The sequence below is a fragment of the Zosterops lateralis genome (genome assembly GCF_965231275.1).
Source record: "Zosterops lateralis genome assembly, chromosome: 6".
Lineage (NCBI taxonomy): Eukaryota > Metazoa > Chordata > Aves > Passeriformes > Zosteropidae > Zosterops > Zosterops lateralis.
The window spans coordinates 48,797,134-48,816,702 of record NC_139761.1 but is presented as its reverse complement, the minus strand read 5'-3'; the positions used below and the strand labels follow the sequence as shown (position 1 = coordinate 48,816,702).

Below are 19,569 nucleotides of genomic sequence, written 5' to 3'. Positions count from 1 at the left end.
AAACTCACTGCAAAATTAAAATGAAGTTTGCATAACCTAAAGCACAGAATAAATAACTGCCACTATTGCAACACAGAATACCAAGGTGCATTTGCTTTTCTAAGATTTCCTTGGAAACTGGATGAAGGGACATAAATTGGGGAAGTGGGACTTAAGTTACCATGGGCACAAAGATGCAGGCAGTGACTGTGCCTGTGCCAGGAGCAGGGTGCAGGCTGCTGCAGACCAGTGGGCAGCACAAGCACCAACCCTGCAGGACTCTGCTTTCACATCTTGCCTCTGTCACGCTCAAGACCTATGCCAGGCAAGGGCTTGCAACACCTCACTCTGCCTCAGCTCCATCATGATTTGGCATCCTGATGTCTCACCCAGCCAGCAAAAAACAAGGGGGGAGAGTGGGTGAATTAAAAAAAAGAAAAAAAAAAAAATCCAGCAATACTCATTAGACAACCTGCTGTGGTTTTTAAGACCTCATGTTTACCTTAAGCTTGTCTCATTTCCCTAAAAGCAGGAGAAACTGCAAAGGAAATTCAGCTTTGAAAACAAAACGTAATCAGTGTTAGACTTTTGATAGGTGGCTGCACATCAGCTATTCCACCTGGACAGATCTAGAATGCTAACATAATTATTGATATGTAATACCTTTCTCCTTCAACATCACACATTATTTATCCTCTTTGTCAAGATTCTTCCAGGTTTTTCCCTGTTTTCCTTCTTTCTCCAGTATCTCTTCATCTTTTTTCTTTCTCTACTATTACTGTCTTCTCTTCACAGCCCCCTACCACTGTTACCTTTTCTTTGAGAGTTCTTTCACAGTAGCCTTTGTATGAAATTCAGCTCTCAGACTTTACTGAGCCATCACTAAGACATGCAGCTCACATGCAATGACCTGGGAGAAAGAAGAATGGAGCCCCACTGGGTTTTCCCTGTGTTCATTCATTTTTTCCCCAGTAAAAACTCAGAAGAAAACCCGTTCTCTTACTCAGATGCCAGCTTCTTGCATTATAAATCTGGATTTCTTTTTGCAAAAGTGAACGAGGGAGGGAAACAAAAGGAGGTGTAAGAGCAGTATTTCCCAGTGCAAACCCCCTGTTGATAGCTGTTGGCAATAGCCTGGTTTGTTTTGCCGTGCTGGTGCTGTCAGGTTGGCTCAGCTCACGCCCTGTCAGCTCTGACTGAGGGGCTTCACTCACTGCAGGGCTGAGGCCTGTGGCTGCCTGAGCTTGCCTTCACATGAGGTGTTTTGGGGAATTGTGTAACATCACAGCAGGCAGGTCCTTGCCCCAGGTGTGTCAGGTCCTTCCTTTCTCACTGACTGTGGCAGAGCACATGAATTTCATCTTCATCGCCAATGAAATGAAAAGCAAATGGCGAGCACTGAAAAAAAGACATTTAATTTTGAGGAGGAAATAAAAGGATAATTGTGACCAAAAGATTCTGCTGTAGGGGGGAAAAAAAAGCAAATTCTTCAGTGAAAAACAAGAGAGACTGCTGTTTGTAATTCCCAGTAGCAGCCACAATAAGAGTAATGAGAAAGAACACAGATTTTCCAGGCAAACAAAGCCACAGTAACACCTCCATACCTTTTAGTGCCAATATAATAAACTATGAAGATACTTCACTTAGAAATAAAGATTTACCTTATTATTTCTTTTGGATTCAGCTTAGTTTCAGTGACAAGTGTTTATAACAGGGCAGTTTCATCTTACAAAGGACTCACCAAGGCACTTAGACAAAACATGAACTAAAATAGCAGTGACAGAAAATTAAGGAAACAGAGTGACAGGGATATGGAGAAGCACAGAAAAGCTTTTTAGGTTTCACATTTTAGCCTACCAGAAATGACAAATTTGCATCATGAATATTGGGCAAGCATTAGGATATCAGTAACCATCTCCTTGCACTGCCAAAGGAGCAGATAAAGCATTCCAATGCCACTGGTCTTTTTCCCACATCCCAAATTTCTTGGGTTTTGTGGTGCTTTGTCTCACCAGGAAAAAGTTACAACGTGGGATGAAGATGCCAAATGTTAGAATCCTATCTTTGAATGAAATTATTATGTGGATCTATTAAGACTATTTTTAAATAAGGCCTTCCAGTCTGCTTTCTGTGTCAATTTTCTATGACTATTCTCATGTCACCTGTGTTCTCATGTTCTCACAAGTCACATCCAGCTCTGTCCAAGCTGGATTGAGTTCCTGCTGCTTTAGTTCAATGCTTCCACTTTTGTGGAAGACATCCACTTTTGTTCAGAGTTCTGTACAGAGCAGTGACAAGTACTTCTCATTTCTCCCAAAAGGAGGATGTTCTGGAGTTAATCAGATCTTTGGTCTGGAAGAAAGCTGCTCACCTGCTCGTACACAGACAGATCCTGAATCAATGGGCTCAGACTTGCCAGTGAGTGTCAAAACAGGTCTAGGAGAGGCAATTAAAAAAAATATCAAACTCAAAACCCAAACACCTCCCAAATCCTCCCTGCCCCTCCCCAGAAAAACCCCAACCCCGCCAAAACCCCAAACACATGCTGCTCATGAAGCACAGGCCGAGGGAGGTCCCTGCTGGCAGGATGATGAAACACACGTGCTCCAGTTCCAAAGACATCATCCACCTACTCCCAGGAATAATTTGTTCCCTCTCTGAACCCCCCAAACACGGCACAGTTCCCTTGCATTCACCCTGCACCAGCCTCTCACTCCCCACGGCAGTGCCTCACCCATCGCACAAGGGGTGGGCAAGGAGGGAATCCCGGTCTCCAATTCACTGTGGTTATCAAGGATAAAAACTCCCAGCATACCTGAATTATTCTGCTGAAGCAAGCCTGACTGACCATTCCTGCAGCTCCCTCTGTTGCAGATGAGCAGAACCCACCTGGGTTCCCACAAGACATCAATCATTTTTTTCTGTCACTTTTCTGGTCCATGACAGACACCAGGTATCAGTGACACAACAGTTCCTCTGCCAGCACTGGGTATTGGTGTATTGAAAAGAAGGAACAAAATAAAACAACAGATCTTCTCTCAGCTTGTTTTTTTTCTATATTACATTACATGGCTTCTGTAGAATTTTAACTATGACAAATTTCAGGAGATGCACACCAGAAATAATTCTTCACTGTGGTGGAAGATGCTCATGATACAGCTGGGGACAAACTAAGCTCAAAAAATGTTTATGGGATGAGACACACGTTAACTTCCAGACCATAAAAATGACTATGCAAAAAAACCAAGAGAAAAATCAATATTCTATGAAGGAAAACATCTTTTACAGCACACAGACATTATGAAGAGGTTCAATTTTCCCCTTACAACTGACACACTTAAGAGTAACAGATATTTCCAGTGGCTCAGAAAACAAATTTAATTGACACTAGAATGAAGGGAAGTATACAGGTTTTTTGTAAAAAAGCAGCTTTATTACAAATCTGTAGGTTTAAGAAAATATCCCAAAACTGTCAAAGTAGTACGAAAAATGCTGTCATCTGATTCACAGTCACCAGTTTTCTCCAACAAACATAGCATACAAAAATTGATATAAACCACAGCAATTCTTTTTGGTGACACAGAACAGGTATTTGCCATTCCACATTCCCCAATGACAACCAAGATGCTGCTGGCACGGGGGGTGATTGAATTGCACTGGTTTTGAAAACTGGAGGTTGGCATGGAAAGGTTATATATACATATAGACATACTGTATTTTACCACATGTCCAGGTAATTCAAAATGGCCCAGCACAACACTAAAGTCTGTAAAACCTGGAGAGCCAGGGAATGTGTGTATGTGACACTAAGTTATTCTCTATGCTCTGGTTCCCATCTGCTTCTACATCTCAAACCTCATAAAGGCCAATCGTTGTCCACTCTCATTTGCAGAACCAGTGAAGCTGCTGTGCTGTCTCTTCAGGCTCAGAACGTGTCAGGTGCACTGCATGCAGACACAGGATCTAAAAATGCAACGCAGTTAAAATATCATATAATTAAAGTGGGAGGTTTAGGATATCATACACTGAATTTCCTACAAGTAACCCAACACCCTGAGCTCTCCTATGGAAAACATGGCATTTCTCACACCATTCTGAGATAATTCATACAACAAATGGAAGAAGGAAAGAACTGATACATGTTACACTTCTAAACTGAAGCATAGACTGCTGCAAAAAAACCAAAAGGTCTGCAAGTATACCAGGGATTGAATCCAAACCCTGCAACTCTAAACCTGAATGGCTGGAAGCTGCAGCACAGACCATTGGTAATGATATTCTCATATCCTTTGAACTGCAGGTGAAGATGAGGCTTCAGTAGAAGTGTGAAGATTTGAAAGGAGCAGGAGGAAACATTTCTGTTACAGTATCTGCTCAAGGTACTGATATGATCTAAAAAATTCCCCAAACAATACTATAATTTAACTGTTTTTATCAGGTGCTTGAAGGGGATTTTCTATGAGCAATCCTCCTTTTGCCAACAGCAACTTGAAAGAAACTAGCACCATGTTAAAGAACTACTCAGTGCATTTCATTCATTTTGCTGTTTCAACTTCAGTTGAAAAGCACAGAACTCAGAGTTATTCAAAGAAAACTTCTCTGCAGGAGAGCAATTAGAAATCAACAGTCTGTCATCATCAGAGCAGACAGGATGGAAGATGCAGAAGTGATTTACAGTCATTTCCTTCCCCTTGCAGACCAGGTTAATCCGGGCTACCCAGAACATTTCTTAAAAGCCGCCTGCTGGTAAAGAGGTTGCCTCATTCTCCTGCATTTACTGAAAACTTGATTTCTGAAACGCTGTAATGAAACAGTCAAAAATCTTCATTCCAAGGGAGGAAAATATTTCATGTACATTCTTCGGTGTGAACCTTCAGGCTTGGGAAACGTTTTTCTAGATTGTCAGCAAGTGTCTGATCAGCCTCACGCAGGACTTCAAGGAAACTCTCCACCTGGGAATAAAACACACACACAAGGAGAAAAAAAACCAACAAAACCAACTTGCACGGAACACAAAATTCTTACAGAGGCACAGGGGTTCTTTCTACTTCTGTACCTTCCAAATAAGAGCAGCCAGCAGCAGCCATTGCAACGAATAAAGGAAAATGCCCCACAGTAGCTACCTTCCTCCTAAACCCCACAATTCCAGTTGGTCTGAATTTTGAAAAGGTACCACTTTCCCCAAAGTGGTGTTTCTTAGCTTAAAAGAAACACAGAAACTTTTCTCACCCAGAGAAAAGCTCCCTATGAAAAATATTTAGAAAAATTCTTCTATAAAAATATACAGGACAAATTTTCAGCTAGGATAAATTTTCAGACATCCACTCATGTCAGCACAGTTTGGCCCTGGCATCAGCTGATGATCTCAGAAAGCTCTGGCTGATGTGAGGCAGAACAGACAGAGGGGGCAAAACACCACAGGCACAGGATGGTTTTACCTGTGCCTGAGCAATTCTATCCTGTTTGTACATCAGATTTGGAAAGGTCCTGCCACCCAAGGAGCATTTTTTCAGCTGTGTCACAGACCTTGCCACATACTCACCGAGGCAAAATACAGGGGTAAGAGGTTCTGAAAAGCACAGGAACACGTCTGTTCATTCAGGTGTCCCTGGTGCAGTCCTTCTAAGGTATTCTCCTGGAAAATCAGAAATACAACCAGCATGTCAGGAACAGTTGTTGAAAGAACAAACTCAAAACTGTGCACAGCATCTACATAATGTGCTTTGTTCTTATCAACGGGTAAAACAACCAGAATTGACAGTTCTCAGAGGAAGCCAGACACAGCTGATACAAAAAGGTGTGAAAGCTCACACATCACAAGTCTCTTAACCTGAATGCTTCCATAATTAAAAAGGTCCAGCTGAGAAGGTGAGACTATATATTGTGAGACTATATATTGACAGTATTTCCTTTTTCTTAAATAAACTGACTTTCATTCAAAAGAAAAGGCAACATGTATCTATGGAATTTATCATACAGAACCTTGGCACACACCTCAGGAATGTGTGTTCCTCCCATCTCCCACACATGTTGCTATACCTGGTTGATCCTCCAATGAATTCCCAGTAAGCAACTGCACTTGCACAGAAAAATGTCCACATTAATAGTAAATAATTTTATCTTAGCTACCCTGCAGAAGTCCTTACTATAATTTTGTTTATTCTTACCTTGGTTAGTTCTTGCAGCATATTGGAAAGTAATTCACAGCAAATATCCTTCAAGATTTTTAAATGGAAATCTTCTTCATTTACATCAGTCCTTCCAGTCTCCTCTTGCTCAGACTCCTTGGAATTATCAGCAGCTCTCTTCCCACAGCCCTCCATGTATTGTAAAATACGAATCAAGCTCCCAATCAGTGGCATATCTTAATACAAAGTAACAACAACAGTGAACTTTAACACTGAAAATTCTTGTCCATCCTTTCAAGGCATTAGAATTTTGAAACACACCATCAGATTTTACACAAAAGCTACAGGAATGTATATTCTGACAGTGTTGTGTTTTGTTACTCAAAGATAGTTTTAAAGAAGCAAGAGGAAATGTAGTAGAAAACCCAAATCATGTTTCCTGCAGGCTGACCTGTATCTATAAAAACTATATGCCAGTGTAAGGAGCATGAGAAAGAAACTGTCTTTAGTAGCACCCAGTGAGGGCAGTATGTCAAATTTGCATCCAGATAATCTTATCTGATAAACCAAAACTGCACAGCTTCTTTCTGCTGCAGGTGACCCTGACTCACATTCACAACACAGGCTTTTAATTCTAGACTTGTCCATGGATTGAAAAGATACGATAGAAATGATAGAGAGATTTATGTAAGTACAGAATCTCCCTCTACTAAAAAAAATATACATTACTACATAAAATATATGTAGGGTGTATTATGTATAAAATAATACTATAATAATGCATTACTATATTTTAGCAAAAATTCTGCAATTTTCACTAATTTACCCAATGGAGAAGACTGAGCAGAATCTGTAGATTCTGATACTGTAACTCCTCAGAATTTACACCCCACCCAGTAATTGAACTCCAGGCTAGCTGCGATTTTGAGTAACCAGGGAAGAATTTTACTCTATGCAATGTCACTGAATTGAACCACCTTCCACACGCATATGAAGCCAATTGTGAATATTAACTTTTGGAAAAAAAAAACCAAAAACAACAACATAAAAAGAACAGAAAATAGCATGACTTGCTTTTCCTCATCCTGGTGTATTCCTGCTCTGTCTGTGAAGCAAACATAGCAGACAGCACGGACAAAATAGAGGCCAGCACAGTCTTCTGCTCCTGCACAATGATGGGTGGATCATCTGGCTGGCAAAGCTCCTGGCAAACGAGGTCATAAAGCAAACTCCAGGTATCTTTTCCTCCATCAGGAGCCTGCACTTGAGAAAGAAAAAAAGAGAACCCACCAACCCAACAAATTTAATCCAGGTACGTGAATTCCTGTTCTCCCCAATAAATAAATGGTGATCCAGAAGTTACAGCCTCTCTTGGTCCCTTCACATGTAGCAATTCCAGGTTCTTACCAATAGCCTGGATACCCTCATCCACCGTGGTCAGGAGCTGCAGGATATGCATATAAACATCCAGTCCTTCTGGGTTATCTGATCTACACAGAACATCAAAAAGACAAATTAAAGTGCTGCTTACTGAGCTTAAATTTTGTGTTTTGCTCACAGAGAAGCCCATCAGCAATCGCTGCCATTCCCTTTGCTAACAAACAAGTTGACTCATCTCAAACCATGAGTCCAGGAAAACATATCCCAGTGATCTGTCAAAACCGTGCTGCTCCCACTAAAAGCAAGATGTTTGGGCACAGGCCTTACAAGGTTATAAGGAATCTCCCCAGCCACAAAATCAAAAAGAAATCTCCCTTACCGGACTTGCTTGGCTGCTTCAAGTATACAAGGCACAATCTTAAAGTCTGGAAGTTCTTCAGGGGAATCATCTACAGATGGTCCCACAGAGCGACAAGTGCCGCTCTTGATCCAATTTAACATCAGCTCTTCATCCAGATCAAAGAGCTTGTCCACCACTTCACCCACTTTCACCAGCAACTCAACTGCACAAGAGAGAAAGGTATTGTTATTTCAACAAAACTAAAAATGAAGAGCAAAAATTAGCTCACAAGTATATACAAGTATTGAGAGTAAATTCAGGATGGAAATAAATTCATTTTCTTAGTGACTGGTTGCTATGTATAATTCCTTTATGTAGCATAGATCAGGTAAAGAGTTTGATACACAGGGACTGTTGGAAAGCCCACTGACACCTTCTACCTTGTCATGCCATATGTGAAGCAGTAACTTTATTCTGCAAAGAGACTCCATGTTCCTGAAAAGTCCTAACTTCTGCTTCTGAAGTAAAACTTTCCAAGATTTGTTTTTAGATATGCAGTTTTATGCCAATCATCCACCTGCCAATCTGTATTTTACTTAAACAGATCTGTTATTTCAATTGAATGGAGCAGGATTTCTGAGAATTTGCATTAAAAAAATGGATAAATTGAAAAAGCTGCATTACTAGGATTCCTTGACAAATGACAACTGCTGTTACAGGTGAGTTGGATGTTAAACACAAATGCTATTCAAAATATTTCCATTTCTAGATGGTTTGGCATGGTTTTTACTAAATCAGTGCTAAGAGAGATTTGTGTAGCACTGCCTGCATACCCAAAGCCTGCACCATATTCAGCTGCCAGAGTAACTGTACCATTCCTCCAGTTCCCATTCCACAGATACAGTAGTTTTATAAATAGAACACCCATATCTGACTTTAAAAAATAAATTAAATGAGGTCTTGTTTCCAGGTTCAAAAACGACATATGTACATCTCTGAATGAGGACTGTGTCCTTTCTTTTATTGTGGCAAATAACAATTTCTTCAATTAAACATATTTTGATTCCCCCTCAGAGCTTTCTTCTTTCTATATGAGTGTTTTTCTGGTTGGTTTATATATATATTTATAAACTTACAAAGGTAGGGTAAATTTGATTTGGTGTCCTTTAAACTCAGGAGATTTCCTTTATTTTAAAGAAATTAACCCAACTGAAAATACTTGTCTTTGAAATTGCAAACTTCAGTTCTTATTTTTCTTCTGCAAACACCCACTGAATCCCAGCTTGTTTTGGCAACTTACCGTTTGTGGAGCTGGACATGATAAAGCAAACACAGTCGTAGACAGAAGGATTTTCTCGGATCCTCTCCACCCAGACATTGGCCACCTCAGGCTGGGAGAGGCAGGTTAACAACAACCTAGGCAACAATTCCCCATTTAACAAATTAGAAGCCAGTTCACTCCCTTTAGCTGCACAAGTATAAATCCAGAATAATAACAGTGGAAACAGAAACAGGAATCCAACTCACAGCAAAGTGATTCCACAACAATGCAGAAACAATAAAAGGAAAGCATGAGAAGATAATAAAATAGTGAGCCCACTTGTCAGTTTTCTCCCCAGGCCTCAGAGCATAGCAGAACTACACTAATGATGCATTAATTTCTGAGATGTCCTACCTGCTTGTTTCCAGAAGAGTTGGGGAGTCTGAATCACACAAACGTTGCAGTAACACTTGGCTTTAAGGAGAAAATGCAGGGAAGAAAGTTAATAAATCCACGTTTATTTTTTAAAAAAGGTATAAAAAGGCTAATTTCCCAACTGCAGCCATGTTCTGACATTAAAGCCTGCTTTTCCTAACTGTGCATGCACTTCCAGTGTCTCAAGACCACCAAACTTAGAAACTAACTTGACTGGTGATTAAAAACGCCCAAAAATAGTGGTCTGAGTCCTTTCTTCCTTTCCTGAGCACTGCCCACACAAAGACAGTCAGCCAAAAGTTATGAATGAAGATGAGGCTTGGCAGGCAAGGCTAGATCCTTCTCTAACATGAATTTCCTGATCACGAGCCCAGACAAGCAGTACCTGTTCATGTACAAAGCACACAGACACTTACCCAAGATTCTCATCTTTGCTAATGGACATGCAGATGTCCTGGAAACAGGCCATATTCCCTAATATTCCCACACAGATTTCCTGGAAAGTCAAAACACAGTATAATGAGATAACTGCAAGTCTACAATTTCACTTAGAGGGTCAAAGATGTTTTCCAGGTCGATTTCCAAGCTTGTACGACCCACTGATTTAATGACAAAGATACAAATTTTTCCACAGATTCCATATAGATTTTTCTGTTCTGTCGGACCAGCCTAAAGTACACTCAGGTACTATGCAGATATTTAGGTGTTAAGGTGCTCCATAAAAGCAAATGTATCTTGAAATCAGCTCTGCTTGCATATTCTTTCTATACTATTTTGAAGCTAATTTGACAGCCCTGTTATTAAAGCAAAAAGGAGTCCTAAAATGAAAATATCACTATGTGAACATGACCCTCATTAATACACTTGCTCAGAAAATAAAGGGATCTTAATATGAGCTTCCAAAAAAGTCCATTTTCTGATTAAAGAGATAAAATAAAATAAAATACAAACCCCAAAGCAGTGCATCCCATTAGGATATTCATGCCAAAATAATCATTAAGAGGATGCACACTTGTGTAAAGGGGACCATGAGTGCTCTGAAATACCTGCAGGTGACTGGTGCTAAAACAAAGGTTGTCTTCTTAATTACTAACATGTTATTACCTCTGCTAAACTACAGCAAACACTGTTTCATCAAAGTATCTGTGACAGCAAATTTGCACTCACTTGCAAATTTGGGTTGTATTTTCCAAAGACAAAGTACTAAACTTTCAAAGCTCTATTTGTATCTACTCATCTCCTGGAGTAAAGCATCTAGTAACTTCTGAGAAAGAGAATTTACATCAACAGTGAATATCTTTGAAAATCTTGAGTCCTGTAGTGCACTGTGTAGCACAAACTGGAAATCAGTGATATCAAAATAAGTGGAAAATTTTAAAAAATTTAAGTATTGGTGTCTTAACAATTCCAGAGATTACCTTTTGTAATCTTTTTGTGTTTATTTCCATTATCTTGTTCTGATTTGACTGGTAATAAATTAATTTCCCCAAGTGGAATCTGTTTAGCCCATGACAAATCACAGCAACTGCTGAGTGATCTCTCCCTGCCCTTATCTTGACCCACGAGCCTTTTGTTGTATTTTTCTCTCCGCTGCCCAGCTGAGGAGGGCAGTGACAGAGCAGCTTTGGTGGGCACCTGGCCTCCAGCCAGGCTCAAACCACCACACTGCCACAGCTCTGACTGAACAAATTCGTGAACATTTCTGTTCACTACTCATGACACAAGTCAAAAGGAAAAAAAGGCCAGACTGCTGGGTTTTATAACAGGTCTTACAACTATGTTTAATAAACTCAGACCTTTATCAGTGTATCTAGATGAGGATGTGTGAGGAGACATGAGCACCAGCTTCAGCATCACCAAAATTCTTACTGATTAGACCATGTTAAAAACAGAGTGAAAAAGCATTTTAAAATTTGATCTTGTGTTTTCTCCTGGTTCCCCTTACACATTACACATGCAATGAGAGAAGGGAGATAAGTGTAAAGGCATGTACAGAGTTATCTACTATTGCTATTAACACAGGGCAGCTTTTTGACAGCCCATACTTACAGTCAGGCGAGGGCATTTGGACTTGGCAAAAACCCCCATGAATATATCAGGGGCATTGAACTCCTGAAGAAATAAAGCAACATCCTGTGGAGAAAGTGAAGGGAGAAGTAAATGGACCTCTACAATTTCCAAACACAAAATCAAACATGTTCCCACAGCACAAAGACTGGATCAAAGAGATGACAACCCACTACAAGAAATTTATTTGCCAATAATTAATACCAATAATCCTTGTTTTTCAATGAGAGAAGGTCAGCAAGGCCCTCTGGTGATTCAGTCTGCCAGTGATTTGCTGCAGAATGAACCAAGAAGTCACATTTGCAAAAAAATGCAAATTGCTCCCTATCTCAACAGAAGCAGACACTCAACCAGAACTCAGAAAACACCACATTTTAAGGCATAACATCACCGTGACATATAAAAAAGAAGCAAGTGAAGGGACTGGCACACAAAACACACAAAAGAGAAAATCTCCTCTTCATTTTACCACATCAAAACATAAGATCAGATCTGTGTTTGGGAATAAAAAGACCCATGTCCCACATTTATTTTAAAAATCTGCGGAACGAGGTGGGGAACAACATAATAATACTTAAACTAATATATATATATATATATAGAGAGAGAGAGAGAGAGAGAGAGAGAGAGAAAGAGAGAGAGAGAGAGAGAATTTGTTCCAGAATTTGAGGATGCTGAGAAAAATACAAGGAGCTGTATTACATGGACACTACAAGTCTGCAGCTAAACTTTGAAGGGCTGTTTATCTATCAGACAAAGCAATGCTTACCAGCAGCCTGTATGACAATTTCTAGAGGAAAACATACCTTTTTCGAGATGGCATCAATATTACCCCCACAATCCCAATGCCGAAGCCACAGGCTGTGCCCGGGGGTTAATTCCAGCGGCTGTCCTGCCCTCTCCCGGCACAGACCCCGCGGTGAGGGTGCCCGGAGCCGCTCCAGGCCGGTGTCCCGCCTCCCCCTGCCCAGCACACCGGGCGGGGCTGGAGCAAGGCCACAGAACCGGAGCGCTGGATGATTCCCTGCCTTCTCCCGCCGCCACCAGGATTCTGACCGAACGCCCGGGGCAGCCGCGCCCCGAGGTGCCGCACAGGGCTCTCACCTCATCCATCGACATGTCCCACACCTTGCAAATGTCGTTCTCCATCTCCTCGTCCAGCTCGGCCCGGGCTCGCTCGGGGCTGGCGGCGGGATCGGGCTCGGCGGGGGCGATCACCTGGGACAGGCGGGAAGGGGGGAAAGGACCCGGCTGAACCCCCGGCACCGCCCGGAGCCGCTGGGCCCCGCTGGGTTCCGGTGTTTTCCCACTGTGTCCCCGCTCGGCCCCGGATCTGTCCCCTGTGGGTCCCCCCGGGTGTCCCCCCGGCCCCGGCGCTGACCGACACCGGGCCCGCTCCCTCCCTCCCGGAGCCGCGCACCTCGATGAGGCGGGTGAGCACGCTGAAGAGCCAGTGCTTGCTGTACACCGTGTTCCCCACCGCGTCCCCCTCCTCCTCCTCCGCATCGCTGCACGGCGGGGACGGGTTGCGGTCCATGGTGGCGGCCCCACAGCCGGGCGGGGACAGCGAGGCGGCGGCGGCGCGGCCAGAGCGGCGCCCGCGGCTCCACAGCGCCCCCTGCCCGCCGGCGGGCGGTACTGCACCCGGGACCGCGCCGGGATCACACCGGGATGTGCCGGGATCACACCGGGATCGTGCCAATACCCGCCCACCCAGGGCCGCCCCTCAATAGGAGGCCGCACCGGCGCTCCCGGAGCACCCGCGGGTCCCAATTGAACCCTTTGGCAGCCCCCGTGACGCCCCGCAGCCCCCGCCCCGCGCCCCGGGAGGAAGGATGCTCGCAGCGAAGGGAACGGTTCTCAGGAGGAATTCTTTATTCGGCTGTACAGAGGGAGGTGTGAGAGGAGCGGAGCGCTGTGCTAGTATTTTTTGGGCAGCCCCTTGGGGCGGTAGCGGTTCGGGTCCCCCCCGTTCCGGCCCCAGGCGTTCGCCTCCTGGTCCTGCCGCGTGTCCTCGGCGCCCCTGCCGCTCACCCCGCTCTGCCAGTTCTCCCGGGCATCGCTGCAAAGAGAACAGGACACGTCAAGATGCTGCATCTCACTCAGCCTCGTGTTAAACCGCCTTCCCGCAGGCTTCTCCAGGTGGGATGCCAGCACACACTGGGCTTTGAGAGCCCGTATCTGTTGTGCCGGGAAATGAACCAGCAATAAGGAGAGTTCCTCATCAGAAATGCAGAGAGAGCAATCTGTCACCTCAGGGGGACAAGAAGAAAAGCTCAGGCTCATGTGGCACCTATAGAGATTCCTACAGAGACCGAGTATCCAGATGGGAACTGCCTCCCCTCCCCTCTGCTGTCCTTATGGGTGCAGAGCTGAGTACAAGTCAAAAAGGACCCCACTGCAGCTGGAATGCCTGGATCCCCGACAACTCACTGTTAGCAAGCCAAGCACACTCCATTATTACCTGATCACTCTGGCTGCCCAAGCACCACCAGGGCCTCTCCGGGCAGCATCATAATTCCCACGGGCATGGAAATACTTGTCAGCACCTTTGTAATTTGCCTCACGCATGTCCCGGTAGGCTCGGTACATATCCCAGGACCCTTTGGAAGAGAAAAAGAGAATTGCAGATGATGTTGACGTGAAAGAGTCGCACCAGAAATAGTTCAGTACCATTTCAGCCAGGAGCTGAAAGGCCCAAGGAGCAGGAGCAGAGTGAGGCACTGCTCCAGGTCAGCCTTTGCCCAGGGCTGTGCCCACCTCTGGGGGCTGATCAAAGCTCTCATCCAGCAGCAGAAACCAGCAGGGTCTCTAACGTGGAGCTGTGATTTCCCAGCTCTGAGGGCTGCACCACTGTAAGCTGTGCTTGGGGAGGGCATTCCCGAGGGAAGGGCCCCTGGTGACAGCAGCTTACCTCTCGCTGCATCCCGGACAAACTGTCCAGCTCGGATCGCTCCTTGCACTATCCTTGGTCTGTCAGCACTTGCACACAGGACAGTGCAGAGCAACGCAATGCACACCCACAGCCTCATGGTTCCTGGCCAAGCCTGACAGGGAGCTGGGAGACAGAGAGAGAGATGAGCAGCTCTGGAGCACCTTTGAGAACCTACCACAGCCCCAGCTGTGCCCAGGCTGCTGCCCCAGTGCTGAGGGCTTGCCCAGGACCCCCTTCTCCCCCTGCAAGGAGTGGTGCCCTCTATGCAACCACAACCTCCACAGCAAAAGCAGGTACATGTGAGAAACCCACATTTTAGCACTCCCTGCTGCTCCTGGCCATGAGTACAAAGAAGCCCCACATGCTAAAGCTCCCAAATACCAGCTCAAAACACTGCACACAGCTCACAAAGTCAGAATGTCACTCACCACTGCAGAACAACAAAGCCAAGGAGATGGAGATCGTCTCGTGTGCTTTCAGACTCAGAGAGGGTATTTATAAGCAATTCAAACCCCTCAAAAGAGGAAACTGGAAAGGGTACCCATGGTTGGGAAATCCCCACTAGTCCTCCCAACACAGAAATCATTACTGGAAACCTGTCCTTGTCCTTACTGAAAGTTCATAGCTCCTGTTACACAATTTTTTAGAGAGTATATGGCATTTCTTCAGCTGTCCTTGGGACTATTTGCTACTCCTAACGACCAGTTGACAAACTGCAGTGAAGGCGGAAGAGTTCCCCGTGCTTGAAGTGTTACTGTTGTCTCAAGGGTGACCCTTTTGTTTGGATCTTGGACTGAACAGAGCTCAGAGGGAAAGTTACCTGGCTGTCTGCACATTGAAACACAAGGCCAGGTCTGTGTCTGTCCACAAGGAATGGTGAGCTGCATTACCAGAACAGCTGCAGGAGCTGCTAAGTGAAATTCCTACACATACTGAGTTTGCCAGATGAATCCCAGTGTTAACGAAATGGAAAATGTGAAGTATTGCTCAATCCCATTGCAAAGCAAACAGCATACACCTACATCCCTGCTGATAATGCTCTAAGATAGCACACACACAGACCATCAAGAGGTTCTGAATGGTTCATTCAGCCTTGGCTTGCTCTCACAGACCCCTCTCGAGGGACTCCAGCCACCTTGCTGCAACAGCAGCTCCACAGGGCTCAGGTGAAAACTTTTGAATGCAGCAGTAAACATTTTACCTAAGGGGAAATTCAGGTCCATACAGCCACAATTCTGCTACATTTTAAATCAACAGTCTGGCCCTGTTGGCATGGTTCACTGTTTAAATACACACTGTGCTCTCCCTGCTTAAAGTCTGCTCACTTTCCTTTGTCAACGACTTGACACAACCCTTTCCCCTGCAGAAAACTCCAGGGTTGAGTGCAGTTGCACTGGAGAGTGAGTGTGCAGGAAGTGTCCCCATTGTGTGGCCTTGTACATGATTTAGCAAGTCTAGGAGAGCACTTTACATTCCCCTCAGAAGAGTGAAGGGTAGTTGCCCCACTCACAACTCTGCCACTGTAAACAACTCACTCCAGGAGCCGCAGGACAGAGGCAGGACTTCAAAGAGGTGCAATAAAGCTAATAAAGTGTCAACAGTAACTTCCTTGGGCATCACTGGACTTCAGTCAAAAAATTTGCTTAAGGGAGAGGAGACATTTCCCATAGACAGGCCTGGAGCAGCAGGACAGATATGCTGTAGTGTGATATATCTCAGAATGGAACAATTTGCAACAAGAATTTAAACCCTAAACCAATGGACAAGAAAACCTTGCAAAAAGCAGGGAGCAGGCACAGATTTTTGTCCCCTGGCACTCCTGAACCTGATACTTCACAGTGTAACAGTGAGTGTGGAGCTCAGTTACTGCAGGGACTGGAGTGTTGCTGTGTTTTGCTGCAACTCTTCACATCCTGATGACCTACATCCTTGCAGTACATGGCATCTCAAGTGTCTTTTCTGCTGGCTGCAAGTTGTTGAAAAAATCAGCCAAGACTCCATTTTCTTCATGCAGAAAGCCAATTATTTATTCACAAACCTCATATTTATAAGAAATATCAGAAGGCACTGTGTTAAACCTAATTGGTCAACAATGAAACTCAGTTCATTGGTCAGTAAGGGCTATTACATATGTCTATCAAATTTTCTCTCTCTAGATATGTTTACATTTTTCCTTTGTGAGTTCTCATGGGACAAATATTATTGTTTGCACAGGTGCATTTGTTTTTCACCCTCAGAATAGATTGTTGTGTTAAATGAACTTCTCATTCTCAAAATAGCTTCACATGGGAACTTGCAAATTGCTGTTAGCTGCACTTAGAAGAAATGACAGGGCAGCTTTGGCAATTTTAGCAGAGCAAGGCCTGATTTCATAAGGCCTTTCTTTTATAATTCTTCTACCTGTCTACGACATCTCACCCTTTTCATTAATTTTAAAAAAGGCTCATATGTTGTCGTGGTTTGAAAGTAAAACAAGTGAGATTACAATCAACAAAATTTATCAAATTCTATCATGTCATTGACACAGGGTTTTGCAGCATGAAAAGCAAAAGAATAATGTCCAATGTCTCTTAGGGAAACGAAAATAAATGACCATTGTTTTAAAGTCCAAATAGTTGAGACTCAGGAGAAGGTTCATTAGCTGGAAATGTTGAATTTTGACATCACCAAATGTCCTTTTGGATTCTGGAACAGGGAACAACTGAAAAAGATTAGTAGGAACACTATACCATGATGATGACATAAGGCTTTTGTTGGCAAATTGCCTCTGTAGTTTGCAGACACAGCTATGTCTTGGCAGTCCTACTTCTGCTCCTGTTCTGGCCATGAAGGCTGCTTGGTGATGAGTTTATTTCTCTTTACACTGGGTCTCATTTTCTTGGAGGCAATACAACTGAACAAACAGGTGACTGCTTCAAACCTGCTGATGATAAAATACAAGCATGCCCTCTCTTTAAGTCAATGAATCAATTAGGCTTTGCTGTTGCACACTCAATTGGGATTTAGATTTGATGATCTATTTTCCAAATTTCTAGTGTAAATATTGTTCAAAACGATTTGTTGTCTAAATTTCTAATGTACATACTACATTATCTGGATGTTCTTAAGGAACTAAATTCCCCTTCTTTTAGTTTTTTAAAAATGAGATGCATGTCTTTGGTTACAAGCATGAAGAAACATCAAGAGAAAACAATACATGTACTAGACAAGAAACTGACAGCAGTCAGGAATAAGTCAGGTACAACAATTAAGAATATTTCAGATAATACACATAATTAATAATACATGTGAAATTAGGTAATTAGGAATCTCTGAAATACTGTATCATCATCCCAGAGTCTGCAAACAGCTGACAGACCTCAGTGAGGGCTTGGATAATTATTTTCAGATAATAATTCCCAAGCTCACTCTAAAAATAGATTCCCCTGTCATATATAAAGGGTCAATTTCCCAAGTCAGAGTGACTTGAATCTAGTTTTGATGCAGAAAACATCTGGGTTTATTGGCAAATTCTCCATCTTGGGTAGACCCAAGGCCTGGCCACCACCCAAGCTCCAGCTGGGAAGGAATTCCCTAAACACATTTTAAGACAAGGCCCTTAAGAACAGCAGTTATGAGTAAAGCCTTGAGGTTAAAGGCTAATCAAACCATCTAGCAGTTGAATCACTCCAGAGTTTCCTTCAGGATAGAGAGGCTTCAAATGCAGCAAATTGCTGGAGTGCTTCTGTAATAATAACTGGGAAAAACCACAAGACTAGCAGTTTGGAGGAGGTTTTCAACAAATCTCAGATATCTTTTTTTGGAACTCTGAAAAATACTTAAAATTATGAGACAGCATTAGGTCAAACCATAGAGGCAGGGACTAACCAGAGAGCTAACCTGGTCTAAGAGATGCATAAGCAACTAGAGAACAAAAAAGAAGGATCCTGAAGTGACATATGTCTTTTAGATAATTACACAAAGAGATGTTAAAGCATATAAGAAGCTGGCTATAAATAGTAATTACATCTTATGAACAATGCCTATTATAAAATCAGTAAATTCACATAATGTAAACAATATATCAGCAATAACTAACCGTCTTAGGAATTTGAGATAACACTTTTCTAAACAGTCATGTAACTATGACAGTAAAATGAAACAAAGGAAAACAGTAAACAGCTCACAATCAATAACAACCACAATGTAGAATCATCAGTGACTCTTCTGTGTTATCTATGGAAGATAAAACACTAGAGATTATAATAAGACTCTTCAACAAAATCAAAGGTGAGCACATTGTATCTTCTTTATCCACAAACGTGTTTATCAGGGTTTCATCACAGCTGTTTTAGTTGGAGTAGTCTTATCTCTTAAAAGAAAACAACTATATATCTTACAATATAGAAAAGTAATATTTAACTCTCTTAGATTGCAATGCAAGCTGTAACCAGAAATATGTATTCTATCACCACCAGTTAAAACCAGGTGGGGCAGTGTTCTTTATCTCTTCCATGACCCATCCCTCATAACTGTGGGGGGATAGCTTCTGTTATTGGGCCAGCTGTTAAAACCAGGTGGAGCAATGTTCCTTATCTCTTCCATGACCCATCCTCCCTCCAGGGGGATATCTGCTGTTAATGGGCCATCAAGTCTCACTGATAAAATTACATCAGTCCATGTTGAGATGCTCCACCCAGGGGGAGGAGCCAAGCATTCCTACCTGGATATAATCTGAGACTTGGAGCACCACAGGCAGCCTTTGTCCGCTGCATTTCCAGAGGAAGACTAGACCCGTCCACACCATCACTGGACCTTCACAGGAAAAATTACACCCTTCTACAGGACCACTGCTTCAACAGAACTGCATCTGTCACTCCAGGAGCACTGCAGCCACCATTTATTCGGACTGCTACCAACACCCTGACCAACAGGGTGTATTCTGACTTTGCTTGAGCAGCAAGATATTTTTTTTCCTGAGCTAATTATTTCCAAACTTTAAAGAACTGCTGCAGATAAAATTCAAGATTACAGGACTTAGTTAAGACCTTAGAATTAATTGCTG

At 43.1% G+C, this 19,569-nt stretch overlaps 2 protein-coding genes across 2 annotated transcripts; both read right to left on the bottom strand.

Moving 5' to 3' along the window:
* Positions 1-3,409: 3,409 nt before the first annotated feature.
* SAAL1 (serum amyloid A like 1) lies at positions 3,410-13,142 on the bottom strand. The gene is made up of 12 exons (XM_083863177.1): positions 13,011-13,142; positions 12,695-12,808; positions 11,573-11,656; positions 9,940-10,019; positions 9,503-9,562; positions 9,128-9,243; positions 7,867-8,050; positions 7,515-7,597; positions 7,182-7,370; positions 6,147-6,343; positions 5,522-5,614; positions 3,410-4,931 (listed from the first exon to the last, which is right to left on the bottom strand). The coding sequence occupies exons 1-12, from the start codon at positions 13,125-13,127 to the stop codon at positions 4,827-4,829; spliced, it is 1,422 nt and encodes a 473-aa protein (XP_083719303.1). The 5' UTR covers positions 13,128-13,142; the 3' UTR covers positions 3,410-4,826.
* Positions 13,143-13,510: 368 nt separating this feature from the next.
* Positions 13,511-19,422, bottom strand: LOC310910111 (serum amyloid A protein-like; the record flags this gene model as incomplete). Its single annotated transcript, XM_083862566.1, has 4 exons — positions 17,255-19,422; positions 14,505-14,637; positions 14,055-14,193; positions 13,511-13,652 (listed from the first exon to the last, which is right to left on the bottom strand). Exons 1-4 carry the CDS (start codon positions 17,255-17,257, stop codon positions 13,511-13,513), a joined length of 417 nt encoding a protein of 138 aa, XP_083718692.1. The 5' UTR covers positions 17,258-19,422.
* Between the last annotated feature and the right edge of the window lie 147 nt (positions 19,423-19,569).

Coding starts and splice junctions, on each gene's coding strand:
- SAAL1 (XM_083863177.1), bottom strand. CDS start 13,127: ATGGACCGCAACCCGTCCCCGCCGTGCAGCGATGCGGAGGAGGAGGAG. Junction 10,020..11,572: donor CCAAATGCCCTCGCCTGACT/GTAAGTATGGGC, acceptor TTGACTTTCCAG/GAAATCTGTGTGGGAATATT. Junction 7,371..7,514: donor TGAGGGTATCCAGGCTATTG/GTAAGAACCTGG, acceptor TTCTTTCTCAAG/TGCAGGCTCCTGATGGAGGA.